We start from the raw sequence: 17,229 nt of genomic DNA, 5'->3' as shown, positions 1-17,229 counted from the left end.
TGAAGTCGCTCCCGGAGAGCCAGGAGCTCATTGCACCGAGAGCATACCCACGACTTCTGTCCAACAGGCAGATAGTCGTACATGCTGCAGGCGGTGCAAAACACTGGAAAGCCCCCACACCCCTGCTGGCTTCTTACCTGCATAGTTTTGTTTAAGGTTTATTACGTCAATGGGTTGGAGACTGCGGTATAGTTGAGGTCAGGGAACAGACGGGCAGAGTGGGAGGCCCTGGCCTCCTCGCCCTGCTGCCGAACTCGCTCTGCTGCTTAACTCGCCTTGATGCTTTGTCAGCTGGGGCTCCCTCTAGCTCGTGGAGCAGGCTCCCTCGCTAGGGTGCTCTGACTTTATATGTGTGGCTGGTTCCTCCCAGCTACTGCTGCCAGCCAATGATGTGTTACTTGAGGCTGATGGCTATCAGCTGGGGCTTAACTCTTTAGTATTCTCTCAGGCTTCCTTCCTTCCTGAGCGAGGGGCGGGGCTGTTTAAGCTTTTGGCTGCTTTTAATCTAATCAAGGGGCTGCGCCTTCCAGGCAAGTCTTTTGTGTTTGTTGTTTTCCCACCTAGAACAGCCTGACCTTTCTTTAACCTAGGGAAACAGAGCTTGTGGTTGTGTTTCAGGAAGGCTGAAGCTGCCCTTTTTAGCAAGGACTGAGCTGACTCTCTCCCTGTATGTGTAGGTGGAGTTTCCTTTTCCCCCTTCTCTCCGACTGGAATTTAGCCTTGTTTACAGTGTCCCCTGAAGCTTTCCTGCTAGGGTGGTGTTGAACACTAGCTTTCTATGGGCTTCCTTCTCGTAGGATCTGTCTCCTAAGATATAGGTTCTTTCAGGATTTGAAAGCTACTAAGAAGGTCCTCTCCCTTGTCCCACTCAAACATAATTCTGCCAGAGGACGAAGAGAAGGGTCTTCCCTTCTGATCCTTGATATAGTATACCAAGTTGGTTCATCTGTCTCAGTACTGTGCTTCACTGACTGGTAGTGGCTATCCTGGGTTTTGGACAGAGGGCTTTCCAAGCCTACCTGGACATGCCAGAGATCAAAGGTGGGACTTCTTCTATGCAAAGTATGGGCTCTGCCTCTAAGCTGCCCTGCTAACAACATGCATAGCTCTCTTTTTTGACCTGCAGGAGCAGCTCCCCAGAGGAGGGATTTTAATCAGGAAAATGGTGCATATGTGGGCAAAGAGTTAACTAACCTCTTTACTGGAGCCGTTGCTCTGAGTGAATTGTCTTTCTCCCTACTCACCACTTTGGTGGAAGCTACCTTATACCCACTTATGGCCATACTTGCCCTGAACACGCCCAATCTCGTCTGATCTCGAGATCAGCAGGGTCAGGCCTGGTTAGTACTTGGATGAGAGACCGCCTGGGAATACCGGGTGCCGTAGACTTAGAGGAAGGCAATGGTAAACCACCTCTGAATACCTCTTACCATGAAAACCCTATGAATGTATCCAAAAAAGATTCATAGGGTTGCCGTAAGTCATATTCGAAGGCATGTAACAACAAGAACCTTATACCGAGTAAGACCATTGGTCCACCTGGCAGCAACTGTCCCGGATTTCAGGCTGGCTTTTCTCCAAACCCTACCTAGAGGTGGCGAGGATTGAGCTTGAGACCTTCTGCATGCAAACCAAATGCTCTACTACTGAGCTTAATTTTTTTTCAGAACGTCCTGTCAAGTGTGGTTTAGCCTGCACCTAAGCCAAGATTTGAACTTAGGTCCCGCTGTTTGCGACTCCACTGGAAAATTCTCTTGTCGTGATCTAAACAGAAGTATTCCCTCCTCGCATGAACCTTCTGCCCAACTGAGATCGAGTTAAGATCAAACTGGAAGTGTTTAACTGAAGGGCAGCATACAAGTCTAATTCAATTAAAAACTTTTTAAAGTTTTGTAATTTGTGGAGTATAGTGTGCATAGTTTATTCCTGCCACAAGCCCATAGCACTGGCAGTGCAACATGTGTCATCAGCACAATTCAATTTTCACAGTGCAGGAAAACCATTCATGCCACACTTAATGTAGTAGAAAGCAATTAATCCATCTACCATGGAGGAGAAAGAAATGTGTGAAACAGTAGTTGGGCAAACCCTTTAGGAGTAGCAGAACCAAACTCTTAGAAAGTTGCTGCTTTCTAAGAGTTACAGAGGAATGATAGCACAGTTTAAGAAGGACATCGATAAACTGGAATGTGTCCAGAGGAGGGCAGCGTAGAGACCCAGTCCTAGAGTATATAGCTCTATTTAAGGAATAGCAGTCTGTAGAAAAGACCTGTGAAAAGGCCAAAAATGTAGGTGCTCTTGGGGCATAACCTCTTGCGGTCCAAAGCACAAGTTGAGGCTGTGGATGAGGATAAAATGCCACTGCTGTTTCTCACCCAGTCATCATTCACAGAAGTTGACTTACATAAATGCAGTCACATATTCATGTGCCAACAGTTTTAATCATTGCTGTATACCTCACCTTGGCTTGACCATAGACTCATCTGAAGTACAGAGAATATGTTGCTCCTCACGCTGATGAAGCTCCCAGTATTTATAATTTTCCCATTTGGGGAGGGATGCAGCTGCTTCTGTAATCTTGGAGTGAATTCCTGGGTTCTAAATTGCCAAAGCCCAGTGTGAGAACAAAGATAGGTAGATACTTTTCACAGTTGCAAACCTCTGCACAATTATGCCACAGCAAGAGGTCCCATTTTGCCTGGGGTCCTAGTTTGTAGCTTCCTTAGGATAATGGTTCATTCACCTGTGGAAATGATGACATATTCCAATAATGTGGCTAGGTTCTTAAACACTTTCCTTTTCCTTGTCTTTGTCTTTCAGGTGACAGATCCAACAGAGCCAGATAAGTCTCCAGATGCTGTTGATACAGAGGGATCCAAAGAAAACTGTCAGAGTCCAACTCTGGGAGGCGGTATATTGAAGTACAGGAGCCGATCCCAAGGTACTGTTAATCGCATCCAGTGGTTGAATAAAATATTGTAGAGCACGTTGAAGAGTTAAGAAAGGCTGCGCTCAACATCTAAGGCCCTCCTCCGAGTGCCATCCCATCGAGAAGCTCGGAGGGTGGTGACCAGAACTAGGGCCTTCTCGGTGGTGGCCCCCGAATTGTGGAATAGTCTCCCTGATGAGGTACGCCTGGCGCCGACGCTGCTATCTTTTCGGCGCCAGGTGAAAACCTTTTTATACTCCCAGGCATTTTAAAATGTATCTTAATAATTGTTTTTATCGTGTATTTTAAACAGTATCTTATTGTTATATTTTGATGTTGCTTGGTTGTTGTTGTTTGTTGTTTTGACTTTTGATTCTGTTATATTTACTGTATTTATATATTTTGCTTGTTTTATCTTTTATGTACACCGCCCAGAGAGCCTTTTTGGCTTAGGGCGGTATATAAATTAAATTAAATAAATAAATAAATACGTTTGGCCTCATCCACCAGCTCATTTGCATCAGGGGAGGGAGCAGAACTCAGAGGCAGAGCACGTGCTTTGCATGCAGAATGTTCCAGGTTCAGTCCTCAGCATCTTCAGCTAAAATGAGGTGGTGGTGTATCCCCTTCTTAAGAAGACCTCCTTGGAACCAGTAGTATTAAATAACTACCATCCAGTGGCAAATATCCCTTTTTGGGGCAAAGTGCTCAAGAAGGTAGTGGTGGTCCAACTTAAGGCATCCTTGGAGGAGACTGAATATCTGGTCCATTTCAGTCTGGCTTTAGGACCAAGTCATGGCACTGCAATTGCCTTGGTCGCCCTGGTTGATGACATGTGTTGAAAGAGAGATGAGGTGGGAGTGCAACCATGCTTGTTCTTCTTGATCTCTCATCAGTTTTTGATACTGTTGACCATGGTATTCTTCTGGAGCAGCTCAGAGGGATACAGGTTGGGGTCACTGTACTTCAGTGGTTCTGCTCCTACCTCTAAGGACGTTATGGGAGGCTTCTGTTCAACACCATGTGAGCTTTCCCGAGTGTCTCACAGGGTTCTATCTTGTCCCCCATGCTATTTAACATATATATGAAGCTGCTGGGAACGGTTGTAAAGAGTTTGGGAGTGAAGCATCACCAATATGCAGATGACACACAGCTCTGTCTCAGTGTTCCATCTGAATCGGGAAAGGTGGTTGAGGTGCTAGACAGGTGTCTGGAGGCAGTGATGGGCTGGATATTGGACAACAAACCAAAGTTGAATCCTGAAAAGACAAAGGTGTTATGAGTTCTGAGTTTTTGAGACCATCAGATGGAAAGACGATCTGTTCTGGACTGGGTTGCACTCCCCTGGAAGGAGCAGGTTCATAGCTTGAGGGTACTCCTGGATTCAACATTGTCACTGTAGCCTCAGGTGGCCTCAGTGGCTAGGGGTGCCTATTTCCAGCTCTGGCTGGTCCATCAGCTATGACCCCTTTCTGACAGCAATGACTTGACAATAGTACTCCATGCTCTGGTAACTTCCAGACTGGATTATTGCAATGTGCTGTACGTGGGGCTGCCCTTGAAGATGACACAGAAACTTCAACTGATCCAAAATGCAGTGGCTACATTGCTACCTGAGGTTACTTTTAGAACTCGTATAACTCCTGTTTTAATTACAATTACAATTTATACAAGATTTTTAAAGGTTTTTTAATACAAACAATAACAAACACTAATTCATACATATGAAATTTTTTTAAAAACAAAATTGTCTCCTGAATCAAAAGTGCGTAAGTCTTTAGTCCATACTAATGAATGAATACACACTTCTACTATAGTGCTTTTATAAAAGCTGCTGGTTATCTTGCTTGTAGATTTTAAATCTGTGCCTCAATGAAGCAAGATGCATATATTTAAAATCTACAAGCAAGATAACCAGCAGCTTTTATAAAAGCACTGTAGTAGAAGTGTGTATTCATTCATTAGTATGGACTAAAGACTTACACACTTTTGATTCAGGAGACAATTTTGTTTTTTAAAAAATTTCATATGTATGAATTAGTGTTTGTTATTGTTTGTATTAAAAAACCTTTAAAAATCTTGTATAAATTGTAATTGTAATGACCACATACCCTAACTTTGTGTAAGACACATTTGCATCTGTTACGGTTGATTTTGAACTTTAGATCTTAACTCCTGTTTTAAAACAGTTGCACTGGTTGCTAGTTCATCTCCAAGCCCAGTTCACGGTGCTCATGTTAGTGTTTAAAGCCCTAAACAAGTTAGGCCCCAAATATCTGAAACTATCACCTTCCCTACAGACCCTCTTGGGTGTTAAGATCAACAGAGGGGGCCTTCCTGATAGTTCTGCCATCCTCAGTTGTTCAGGGGATGGTGGCCAGGAGTCAGCTTTCTCTGTGGCATCCCCTAAGTTGTAGAATTCCCTGCCTACAAAGGTGCATCCAGAATCTTTGTTGTACCACTATCTCCAAATGCTGAAAACGGACCTCTTTACCCTGGCCTTTGGTGCTTGAGATGTATGTTTTCAGGACCCATTCCATTCTTGTGATTGTAATGTGTTTAAATTGTTTTTCATACTGTATTTTCATTTTTTATATCCTGCCCTGGGACCTACAGGTGAAGTGTGGGCAATAATAATAATAATAATAATATCAGTATCAGGTCACAGGTGATGGGCAAAATCTCTGAGTCCCTGGAGAGAGTCTAAACTGGTTTTGTCAGACTGAAACTCAAGATATGAGATCCAAAATCTTTTAAGCTGTATACCGCACATTTTGTTGATACTAATTTGGGATGCAACCCTTTACATTCACCAGTTTCTAAATATTAAGACTCTGCTGCGTTTTGAGAATGGCAGCATGCATTTCTTGCTTCCATGATGAATTATTGCTCTCTCTCTCTCTCTCTCTCTCTCTCTGTGTGTGTGAAGATAAAATTTATCATCATTTGTTTATATGATTTAGGAAATTTACCCATCAATCACTTCTGAATGTGCATACAAATGTTAAAAGTAATGTACCTGATTCCATCACAACTGAAAGATGTTAAAAGATGCTTTGATATATGTGTAATAAATGGTATCTCTGGGTTATCCCTCAGGGGCGGCAACTCGGTTAGAATCCGTGGGAGAAGATGATGAGTTGACAGTGGAAAATGGAGATGTGAATTATGAAATAGCAATGAAATATTCCCGGGGAGGGAGAAAGCATTCTCTCCCACAGCATCTGGACACAGGAACCAGACAGGTGAGGGAGCACACAATTTACTGAGTTGAAATGACCAAGGAATCCCCACGTTAGTCACAATTTTAGCCTTGTTCATTATTGTGGGTTGGGGGGGGAAGGTAACCCCCTCCCACCTCCAAAAAAGGAGAAGAAAAGTATGTGCATATGATAGTGGGTACGTGAGTGGGAGAGGAGAAACAAAAGGATTGTGGAATCAGCCAATTTTCTATTTGTTGGTTTTCTGCCACCCCAGTTACAGACTCTCATCTTTTTATTGATTGCTACCAATTTATTTTATTTTTTTACTTTGCTGGCACTACCCTACTTATTTGATTATTCTATTTTGCTATTGTTTGTCTTCCAGTTTTACATTTACTGGTCTGAAGTTTGACGTTTTAAATTATATAATTTAAGTAAATAAATTCAGTAAAGGTGAGACATATAAAATTGCCCAATGTTTGGGAAGTGGAACAGCAAACATTACAACAAAGAATGCCTCTTTTGGGTGAACGAAATACAACAAAACAGTTGAGGCCTAATTATCGTGATTGTCTTATTTGCCTAGGAGTACCATATTTTTAAGAAATCCACCCGCTCTTTAAGTGCTGCTCAGGTCGAGTATCCCTGGCGACTAACTCAGCCATCTATTATTTCCAACATTGTCCTGATGAAGGGGCAGGGGAAGGTAAGATCATTTTCATATGGACATATGTAGCTAGCGCCGGTCAATTTTAAATGTACTATTATTTATTATTATTGTTTATTAAATGTATATCCCACCCTTTCTCCCAAAAGGAGGGAATACATTTCTGTAAAAATCCACATTAAATATTCACAGTTAAAAGTCATATTCTGTCTTATGCTAATTTATATTAAGTACAAACAGGAACTTTAAACAAAAGCAAACTTTTGTTTCTAAATAGCATGTGTGTGTATATGGCTTATTAGAGTGAGTCAGAGAGGGGATAACTGGCTGGGCCCAGGGAATAGTTAAAATAGTGAACACCTTATTACAGAAAGGGGAGGTCCCATAGACCCTTAAAGAGCCAGTATTGTACTCTCTCCTTAAGAGGACCTCCCTGAAGCAAGAAATATTTAGCAACTACCACCCAGTACTAACATTCCCATCTTAGGCCAGGTGCTTAAGAGGGTGGTGGCAGTTCAACTACAGGCATAGTTGGAAGAAGCAGATTATCTTAACTCCTTTTCAATCCAGGTTCGTTCTGTCAGTGTTGTGTTGCTCTGGAGTGTGTTATAGTTTCTTGTTCACTGTTTTGTTGTACATGCGCTGCATCGTAGGCATTTTGAAAATATCAATAAAAATGTTTTCTAAAACAAAAAAAGAAAAACTAAGTGGTAAACAGTTTCACAGCCACTGTTTGATGTTGCTTCAGTTTTCGTATTGGATACTTTATCTAGCTGATCATCTTGTTCCCACTTTTTCTCATAGGGTTAAGATTGATTTATGTTTCATTTTTCACTCCTCGCTCCACCTTCCTCCCATACTCTGCAGGGTCTTGGATTCAGCATCGTGGGAGGGCAAGATTCTGCTCGGGGACGCATGGGCATTTTTGTGAAGACGATTTTCCCAAATGGGGCTGCAGCTGCCGATGGCAGACTGAAAGAAGGTATTGTGGCATGTAAGAGATTTCTGCCAGTCCAGTTCCTCGCCAAGTCAGGCGCAGGGAGGGAGGTCGTGGCCCATATTGCCCTTGTCCGATCTTTTCCTGCAGCCAAGCATGGAAATGGGCAGTAAGAATTTCGTGGTCCAGCTGTGCAGTGTGCACAGACTTTCTCCACCATCACCCCAAATCTTGCCAGGAGCAGAGGAAAGGGTGGTGGTGAGTGGAAGCTGGGCACTGCACATTTGCAGCCTGGTGGTACACAGCCCCCCTCATTCACCTGTCATCCTTCTGGAGTGGCTGGCAAAGTGGATAACGGTGGGAGGAGGCAGAAACATCTGAAATATTATGAAATAAGTGGGCACTAAACATTTATTTTATATATTTATGCTGCTTACAATTACAGTGAAATCTCTAAACAGTTTACAAAGACAGAAATGAAAATACATTAAAACCACTTCAACAATATGTATATATTTAAATGATACAACATTGTTACAATGTTAAAACAATGATGCAACCAAAATGTCTCTGCTTAACCATAGTTTTCTATTTCATCCAAATCAGGAAACATTGGTTACCAGGTTCAGAACAAGCCAGGATCTTAAACCAACTTCAGATACTGTTTTAAGATCCTGGGTTGTTCTGAACCTGGGAACTATAGTTTCCTGATTTGGATTAAATGGTAAACTAAGGTTAATTGGAGACTTTTTGTTTTGACTGCTGCATGCTAGAAAGGAAGGAGGGAAGGAACTTTGTACACTGCACAAAGCTTGGCTTATTGAGCCAAGATACAATTGTCAAAACTGGGCCATTACGTTGGACAAGTGGCTTTCAAACTTTCTACCTTCAGGTAATGCTTTGCACACAAACTAGTCCTCCAAGCACATCCTGAGCAGCTACCACAGAACCTCTGCACATTAGTAGGATTCTGGGCCACATTCAAGAGCTCACACTCAATTTATGCATGGTGCTGGCCAGCCATTGACTGACACTCTGGGTGAACTGGTAGTGCTCCTTAGAACACATACAGCGTTCCACTTGGGATGTGCACTAAAGGAAAAGATTGGGACTATTAAGTTTGTTATTGTTATGTGCCTTCAAGTCGATTATGACTTATGGTGACTCTATGAATCAGTGACCTCCAATAGCATCTGTCAGATCTTGTAAGTTCAGGTCTGTGGCTTCCTTTATGGAATCAATCCATCTCTTGTTTGGTCTTCCTCTTTTTCTACTCCCTTCTGTTTTCCCCAGCATTGTCTTTTCTAGTGAATCATGTCTTTTCATTATGTGTCCAAAGTATGATAACCTCAGTTTCATCATTTTAGCTTCTAGGGATAGTTTAGTAGGGCACTTTTTTTCCCCCCGGACAGACTTGCCCAGCGTTGCCAATACTCTCACTGAAGAACTTCAGCTAAGCTTCTAAGGAATCCCCGAGTTCTTCAGAACCCAGGCTGAAAACTGCTAAGTTAGGCTAAAGTGTAAAATGTTTCAATTTTATATGTTCTAATAGATATCCAGGTTAAAAGCCATATTCTCTCTTATGCTATATTCCTCTTTGTATTAACTACAAAGAAAATGGGTACAGATGATAAGAAATGGAAAGCTTTACTTTTTAAAGATAGTAATAAACCAGAAACACATCAAGAAGCCTAATCCTGCTCATATTTCTAAGAATAAGCACTTTGTCTCCTGTGTAAGTGCTGATGTCGATTTTGCCTTGCCTTTGGTTCCCAGGAGATGAACTCCTAGAAGTTAATGGAGAATCCTTACAAGGACTGACCCATCAGGAGGCCATTCAGACATTTAAGGTAACAGAACTGAAGGCAGGGACTTCCAGCATTAGCAAAGGGCACGGTGGGGTGGAAACGCTTATCTGACCTTCCATCAGATGAGTTGCTGCTGGTTCCCAGGAGGTGTGAGGTGGTGGGGAGGGCAGTGTAGTGCAAATGCACCAGCTGGAGTACTGGACTGGCTCCAGTGGTGCATTTGCACCTTGCTGCTGCCTCTCCTCTCCTCCCCCTCCTGGTAAGCAGCAATTACTCACCTCCCGGGAAGGCAGGTAAGCATCTCCACCATGCCACGCCATCCACTACTGCCTTCCAGAAGGTTCTGGAGCTTCAGGACAAAACTCAAGGTGGACATATTTTAATGCAGGCATTGCTACCGCATAACCATTGTGTCGTTCTGCATATGTTGCAAACTTCTGTTTTGTGAAATCAGAAGAATTCATTTTGCATTGTAGAGCCAGTGGAGACTGGTCCATTAGGCTAATGGGGCACTGACCTACCAGACTCAGTCAGGCCGCCTCCCTGCCTTCTTACTTGCAGCAAGTCAAGAGGGTGGCTTTGCTTGCCAGTTTCCTCCTCCTCAGTCTCAGTATTGCACAACTCAGCAGGCAGAAGCATGGGGACAAAACTGTAATTAGAGGGCTCTGCCTGTCATTGCTTCTAGCTCTGCCTACTGCTGGCGTCCCTGCCTTCTGCCCCAACAGTCCCAATGGGCACCAGTCACCACTGTGTAGAGATAACTTTTTGTTCATGAAAAAATTGGCGTAAGCTTGAATAATGTGCAACGCTAGGTTGAAAAGGGTCCCTGTGGCAGCTTTCTTTTTGGAGTTAGCCTGCATGGGTGCCAGCAAAAGCAAGAAGCGATGGTGGCTCCATGTAAGTGGGGCAGTGGAATCCGCTCTGAGTTTTGAAAGTTCAGTCTGAAATCTGGAGCTGATTCTACTGCTCCGCTGACATGGAGCCACCAGCCGCCACTGCCAAGGAGTGGCAGGTATGCTTCTGCATGCAAATGCAGTGGCAGCTAGTGTGGTGGGGCAAGGCCACATGGGGCAGGGCCATGATAGTGGCATGATAACCCTCACTATCACAATTTCTAAAAGTGTTTAATCAGCAGTAATAGTGATGGAATCAATGACCACTTTTGACAGAGAAATGTCAGATTTCCCCATTGTTCTTCCATGGTTACTTTGTAAAGATGGAACCATACCTCAGTGGTGGAGCACATTTTCTGTGTGCAGGAAGTTGCGTGTTCAATATTCCTGGGATCGCCAGTTAAAATGGCCTGGTAGCAGGCAATGGGAAAGTCTTCTGCCTGGACCCTGGAGAGCTTCTTCCTTGGGTGTATGGAGTAGACCAGGGGTTCCCAAAGTGTGGTCTGTGAGCTTCATTCAGGTGGTCCACAGCATTTCCATGTTAAATATTCATAATGCATTTTTCCTTCTTTTATTTCTTACGCTGTATTTTATTGTATAACCCTTTGAATTATATGGCGTGCAAATTGTCATACAGCATAAGAAATAAAAGAAGCAATAAAAATGTAATTTAAAAATATACAGCACCTGGCACAGCACAAGTAGTACAACAGGCAGAAAAATCATTAGAGAGTGGTCCGCCAAGACTCTCAGCAATTTTCAAGTGGTCCGTGGAGGGGGGAAGAAGTTTGGGAACCATCGGCGTAGACAGTTCTGGGCTAGATAAACCAATGGTCTGACCAGGTATAAGACAACTTCCTGGGGTTTTTTGTAGGTGTATCAACATGTGGTGAACTGAAGTGTATGTGTGTGTATCACATACACACATATCTGAATTTTGGTTCACCACATGGCAATATATTGTTCATTATCTATAGCTGACCTTTACAAGGCTGAACCTCAGTTCCACCCGGGGGGGTGCATTTAAATGAGCAAGGAACCACATTTCCCTGTCCCAGCTGGCCATATTAACTCATTCTTACATTAGTGATATTTAGTTGTGTACTACTACTACTACTACTACCAACAACAACAACAACAAACTCTGTTGGTCCTTCTTTAGCAACTGAAGAAAGGTGTGGTGACCCTCACGGTACGGACCAGCCTTCGCAGCCCAAGCCTTACTCCATGCCCAACTCCTATATTACTGAGCCGCTCCAGTTCCCCCAGCTCCACTGCCAGTGCAGGGCCTCTTTTACCTGGCTGCGAAGATGGAGATGTCCCCTCCTCCAGTCGTAAGGGGCCTGGTCCCAAGGACAGGATCGTCATGGAAGTGACTCTCAATAAAGGTTTGAAGAAACGTATTAACTATTTATCCGATTAAAATAACAAATTTCCCAAAAGGTTGTGGAGGAACAAAGAAACATTTTAGGAGGGGAAAACCCAAGAACAGTAATGATGCTGTTTCTGTGCTTTACAGCAGGGATAGCCAGACTTCAGGTGTGATGGATCTACTTTGATGTTTACTTTAACCACCAACGAGAGCCATATCATATTGATGGCACGGGGGATCTCACTACACTTAGAATTAAGGAAGACGGTGCCTCTTAGGGATGTAAGAAGGTAGCAATTTTTGTTCAGACCTGTATTCTTCACAATCAGCACTGTTTCTGTTCCGCTGCAGTTTGATGTCTGCCAAATCTTAAGTTATTCGTCTCACTGTCTGCTATTTAATGTAGGTTATGTGACTTACATTAATTCAACGTAAAAAGAAAACTCATTAATTATATATCATTTGCAGACTGTAGCCCCCCCAACAATGATGTGAATGCATACCAATCGTATTCACTTGACTCATTTCCTTTCCTGACCATAGACGATCATGCACACTACAGCAATTTCCACTTCCTTTTCCATTTTTGTCAAAATTCTCCAACATCCTTAATGCTCAGCCAAGGAATTTGTTTTTAGAATGAGAAATGATTTCACACTCCTTTCATACACAGATCTGCTCCTGGTTCCCCAACCCAATATAATAATAATAATAAATATATTAAATCACTACATAAAAATCTGATCCGCGATGATAGAAAACAAGCTAATTAATGGAAAATTCAGTACCAAATCCAAATTGTGCGGAATTCTAGCATATCCCTAATTATGCATGCATGAAAGGATGGGTGAGGTTTTTTTGCTTGTCTGTGTTTATTTTTGGTGGTTGTTGTTTTTTCTTTATTTTTAGTTTAGTATTTTAAAATCCTGTTTTTCAAACTGTTCCCTTTCTCTCTTACCCCCCCCCCCCAAGTTCTCTGCATAGGTCTTTTTATCATTTTAATTTTAAAAGAAATTGTTCTAACAGAATTGTAGGCTTTATGAAAGTTGTGAGCTGCTTTGGAGACTCCTCTCAAAAAGCAAGTTCAGAGCTAATAAATCAACAATCACGCCATGAGACTGAAAACAGTTCAGATCTGGTTTAGATTTATAGTGTATATAAAGTCAACTTTATATAAAGTGTATATAAAGTCAACTTTTGCCAAGAATTTTCAGTGGAAGCAGCGACATACTAGATTTGGGAGTACATTTAATTATTAAAAGCTTGGGAGTAAGAACTGTATATATTCAGGTTGGAAATTTACAAGAAAAGACTTTGTAATGGGCTTTCTATTATTTAAATTTGCCCTGGGGCATAAGCACATATGGGGGGGGGGGGAGAGATGAACATAAAGCCAAATGTTTAAATGGACCTCTGTGAGATTATTTCATTCCCAACCAGCTTCCAGAAGGCTTATTCTGTGGGAAAATCCAGGACAGACATCCCGACAGAAGATTTTATCTAGATAGTAGTATTAGTGGACACTTCTAGACTGTTGCTGTTTTCGGGTAGGATTCAATTACTTGCCAGCAATTTCATGTCATGCAATTATAGGTGATTGGGAGCTCTAATGCAACAAATCGATAGGACTTCTTGCAGTAAGGAAAGTGACAGGAAAATGCATTGGAAAGTGTGAAATTACACTTGCTTTGATTCAACATCATATCTCTCTGCTAACAAATTAGGATGAATGCTCAATAAACAGGTGATCTGGAAGCACCCAGTGACATTCTAAAGCAAGATTTTTGCACTCCCTGATGATTTATTTTTTGTTTAACATATATCATATTTTATCGCATTAATAATATTTATATTCCAGCTTTCTACAAAATACCCAAGGCAGCTTATAGTAACACAATTTTAAAACCACATAAGCAATAAAGGAAAAAAATGAAATTATAAGCAAAAAAAAAGCAGTCACAGCAGTCAAAATAATACTTCTGCTCAAATTAAATCATCTCAAAGACTGCATTCAGACCGCTTATCAAAAGGCCAACAATGTTGAAGACACGTGAGGAGGAGCCTTCCATAATTCGGGTGATACAGCTGGAGATTGTTTCAGACGTAGTGGCCCCAGTGCTGAAACCACTCACTTTCCATGTGGCTTAGCTGAACTCAGTTCAGAGTGTTCACATGCAGAACCATAGAGCTAGAAGGGTCCTCAAAATGTATCTGCCTAGTTCAGGTGTGGGGAACCTTTGACCTTCCAGATGTTGCTGAACTAGAACTCCCATCATCCCTGGCCATTGGCCATGTGCGCTGGGGCTGATGGGCATTTTAATTCAACAACATCTGGAGGGCCAAAGGTTCCTCACCTAGCAAATCCCCTGCCAACGCAGGAAATCTTTTGCTACTGCATCCTTGAGAGGTAGCCACCCAATCTCTGCTTAAAAACTTCTGACAAAGGAGCCTTCTGAGATAGTCTGTTGTACTGTTGAGCAGCTCATATCATCAGGAATTTCGTCCTAAATGTTTAGCTGAAATGCCCTTTCTTGTAATTTAAACCCATTGGCTCGAGTACTACTTTCTGGAACAACAGAGAACAAATTTGCTCCATCGTCTATGTAGCAGCCTTTCAAAATCTGAAGGTGGTAAATAATCTAAATACTCCCCCCACATTGTGGTATCTATAGTTGCTGTATCTATTAATGGTGCAGGAACACAAATGAAAAATGCTAGGTCATGTATGGAATTGTGCTATAAACTAAATCATGAATAGCTGGAAATCAGATCTTGCAACTTATTGAAAGGACTAGATGTTGGTGTGTCCATTTCACACACCCAGCAGCAGTGGCAGCTGCTGGCTCCATGTCAGTGGGGCAATGGAATCCGCTCTGGGTTTTAGCCTGCGCTTTCAAGAAGCTCAAACCTGGAGCAGATTTCACCTCCCCATTGACATGGAGCCAACAGCTGCCACTGCCCAGCAGTATAGGGGCTGCCTCCCCATGGTGCAATCTCATACTTCTAGGGAATGTGTTTATGTGATTTAAAGAACCATGTGGAAGAAGCTAAGTGTGGTTCTTTTCCACCTGATTGGTGCCACGTCAAGAAGGACATGCTAACGGGGGTAGAAAAGGACCTACATGATTTATTCTTCCCATGTGGTTGCTTAATCCACACACTTCCCAGTTGCATGGGGGTCAGCCTATGGGGAAGTGTTTGAAGGAGGACTAATTCTGTTTCCCAAAAGCAGCTATAACTATTCCCATGTTATGCTTCACTGTCTTCGGACCTGGCTCCTGTTGGGTTGAGGACAGGTTAAGGTGAGGCAAGAGGAGGCAAAGGCAGATTGAGGAAGGACATAAGCAGTGGCCTCTAGCATCAAGAACAGCCTCCTAGTCACCCAGACCACTGAACAAACCTTACCCAGAAGCTTTTGCTGGGGGCATCCTATTGGCGTGGCTGGTCTTCCTGCACTTCCCTCCTCTGACCAGAGCTAAGTCATGCTGCACAAGCTGAACCCCTGCCGTAATATCCCTTGGTTGCCAGTTGAAGACCCATGGTGAGCTTGAGGCATGACAATGGGTTGGTTTTGCCTTTCTCTCAAGCATGCTTATGCGTGGCCTATAAAGAACAATCCGTAGCAACTACTTGAGTCCATTGTGATTGTTGTAATAAAGAGCATAGTGGAGACTGTTTTCAATTTTTGTTCTTCATTTCATCACAGAACCAGGTGTTGGGCTGGGCATTGGCGTTTGCTGTCTCACACTGGAGAACAGCCTTCCAGGTATATACATCCACAGCCTGGCCCCGGGATCTGTGGCTAAGATGGATGGAAGGTTAAGGTTAGTCAACAGCAAATATTATTATGCTGATTTCGTATTTTTCAGTGTACTGTGGTTGTTTTTCTTTTCCCAATGCAACGTCTACATATTTGGCAGGAAAATTGGTCCCCAGTGATGTCACTGGGAACAGGGATGACATTGGGAACATGGCCGTAACCTGGTCTGGTCAGTGCCTGGTTGGATCAGTGCCTGGGAGCCACGTTTCCTTTTCAGCAATCTTCCAAGGGACACATCTCAGAGGTGGCCAGAGGCAAAAGTGGGAGGATAATCTAATGTAAATTTTACCATGTAGGCTAGTTTCTACACACCCACCTCTCTATCCAAAAAAGCAAGAGGCATTTCCATAGTTCAAAGTCACATTCTAGCCAGGCAAAAAACAAGGCAAATGAGGGCTGTGGCCTGGGGAGAATTCCAAGGTCTAGAAGGCCGTATTTAGCCTTCAGTTCCCCAGACCTGATCTACTGTACATGAGATCTGTAAAAATGAAAATGGTCTGCCTTCAAGCTGATCCCGACTTATGGCGACCCTACAAATAGGATTTTCATGGTAAGCAGTATTCAGAGGTGGTTTACCATTGCCTTCCTCTGAGGCTGAGAGGCAATGACTGGCCCAAGGTCACCCAGTGAGCTTCATGGCTGTGTGGGGATTCGAATCCTGGTCTCCCAGGTCACAGTCCAACACTCTAACCACTACACCACACTGGCTCTCCTGATATCTTTACATTATGGCAAAATCTCTAAAAAGTTATTCTGGGTGACTGTTTTACTGATCATCTAAGATGATGATCTGGAGCCAGAACAGTTCCAGACGCTTGTATACCACAGAACTTCACACTAAGTGAAGTATCTGAACATTAGGTTTTTAAAAGCCTTTGCCCTGTTGATCCTGCTGGGATCTCTAGCCTTCGCGTAAAGGAGGAAATAGGCATGACTTCTCCCCAGTTCTTTCCCTTCTATCCAAAAATATAAAAAAAATAGTTCCAAACATTTGGATTCATGCCTCAAGCTTTTTTCTTTCCTTTTCTTTTTTTAAAATCCCGTTGAAAAAAAGGATGTTAAGTCATGCCAGATATAAAGAGAAATCCTAATAGATTTTTTATTTATTTTTAAACTCTTTTCCATCTTACCGCCAGAAAGAACCCTCAAATACATAGCAACAACAATCAAAAAGAAAAAAATGCAGAATGTCATTTATATGTACGCACACACACACACACACTCACACCCCTATCCTATGAAATGCTGTATTTTCTTTTTATACTATACGGGGTGTGTGTGTATCATAGAACAGCACTGCCGAACAGCACTGTGATAATCCCAGCCTGTCAGCCAGCCTCTTACCTGCCAGTGACAATGATGGAACTAGAGCAGGGCTGGGGAACCTCAGGAGCCAAATATCACTCTTATCTGGCCCTCAAGTGCCTTTTGATACCACACCCCCTCCCCCGGGCACACCCTCTCTCCCTGGGCTATATGCCCGTCACTAGACCTGCTTCCCACCCCCTGCCAGGGGACCTGGAGCCACTGGGAAGTTGCTCTCCTGGACAGGGAAGATCATCCTGGCCTCATCCATCTGTCAGAGGACAAGGCAGCTGCA

At 43.0% G+C, this 17,229-nt stretch overlaps 1 protein-coding gene across 8 annotated transcripts in view; it reads left to right on the top strand.

Annotated features, from left to right (window-relative positions):
- PDZD2 (PDZ domain containing 2) overlaps nt 1-17,229 on the top strand; it is a 355,202-nt gene that overhangs the window by 288,427 nt on the left and 49,546 nt on the right. For all 8 annotated transcript variants that reach the window (XM_061615769.1, XM_061615750.1, XM_061615759.1 and 5 more), the window contains 7 exons: nt 2,821-2,941; nt 6,029-6,174; nt 6,719-6,838; nt 7,667-7,781; nt 9,513-9,586; nt 11,600-11,825; nt 15,516-15,633. In XM_061615769.1, the coding sequence (XP_061471753.1) occupies nt 2,821-2,941; nt 6,029-6,174; nt 6,719-6,838; nt 7,667-7,781; nt 9,513-9,586; nt 11,600-11,825; nt 15,516-15,633 (920 nt within the window). The remainder of the gene's footprint in view (nt 1-2,820; nt 2,942-6,028; nt 6,175-6,718; nt 6,839-7,666; nt 7,782-9,512; nt 9,587-11,599; nt 11,826-15,515; nt 15,634-17,229) is intronic.

The sequence above is a fragment of the Rhineura floridana genome, chromosome 1 (genome assembly GCF_030035675.1).
Source record: "Rhineura floridana isolate rRhiFlo1 chromosome 1, rRhiFlo1.hap2, whole genome shotgun sequence".
NCBI lineage: Eukaryota > Metazoa > Chordata > Lepidosauria > Squamata > Rhineuridae > Rhineura > Rhineura floridana.
Note: the sequence above shows the minus strand (reverse complement) of the source record. Positions and strands in the feature narration are given on the sequence as shown.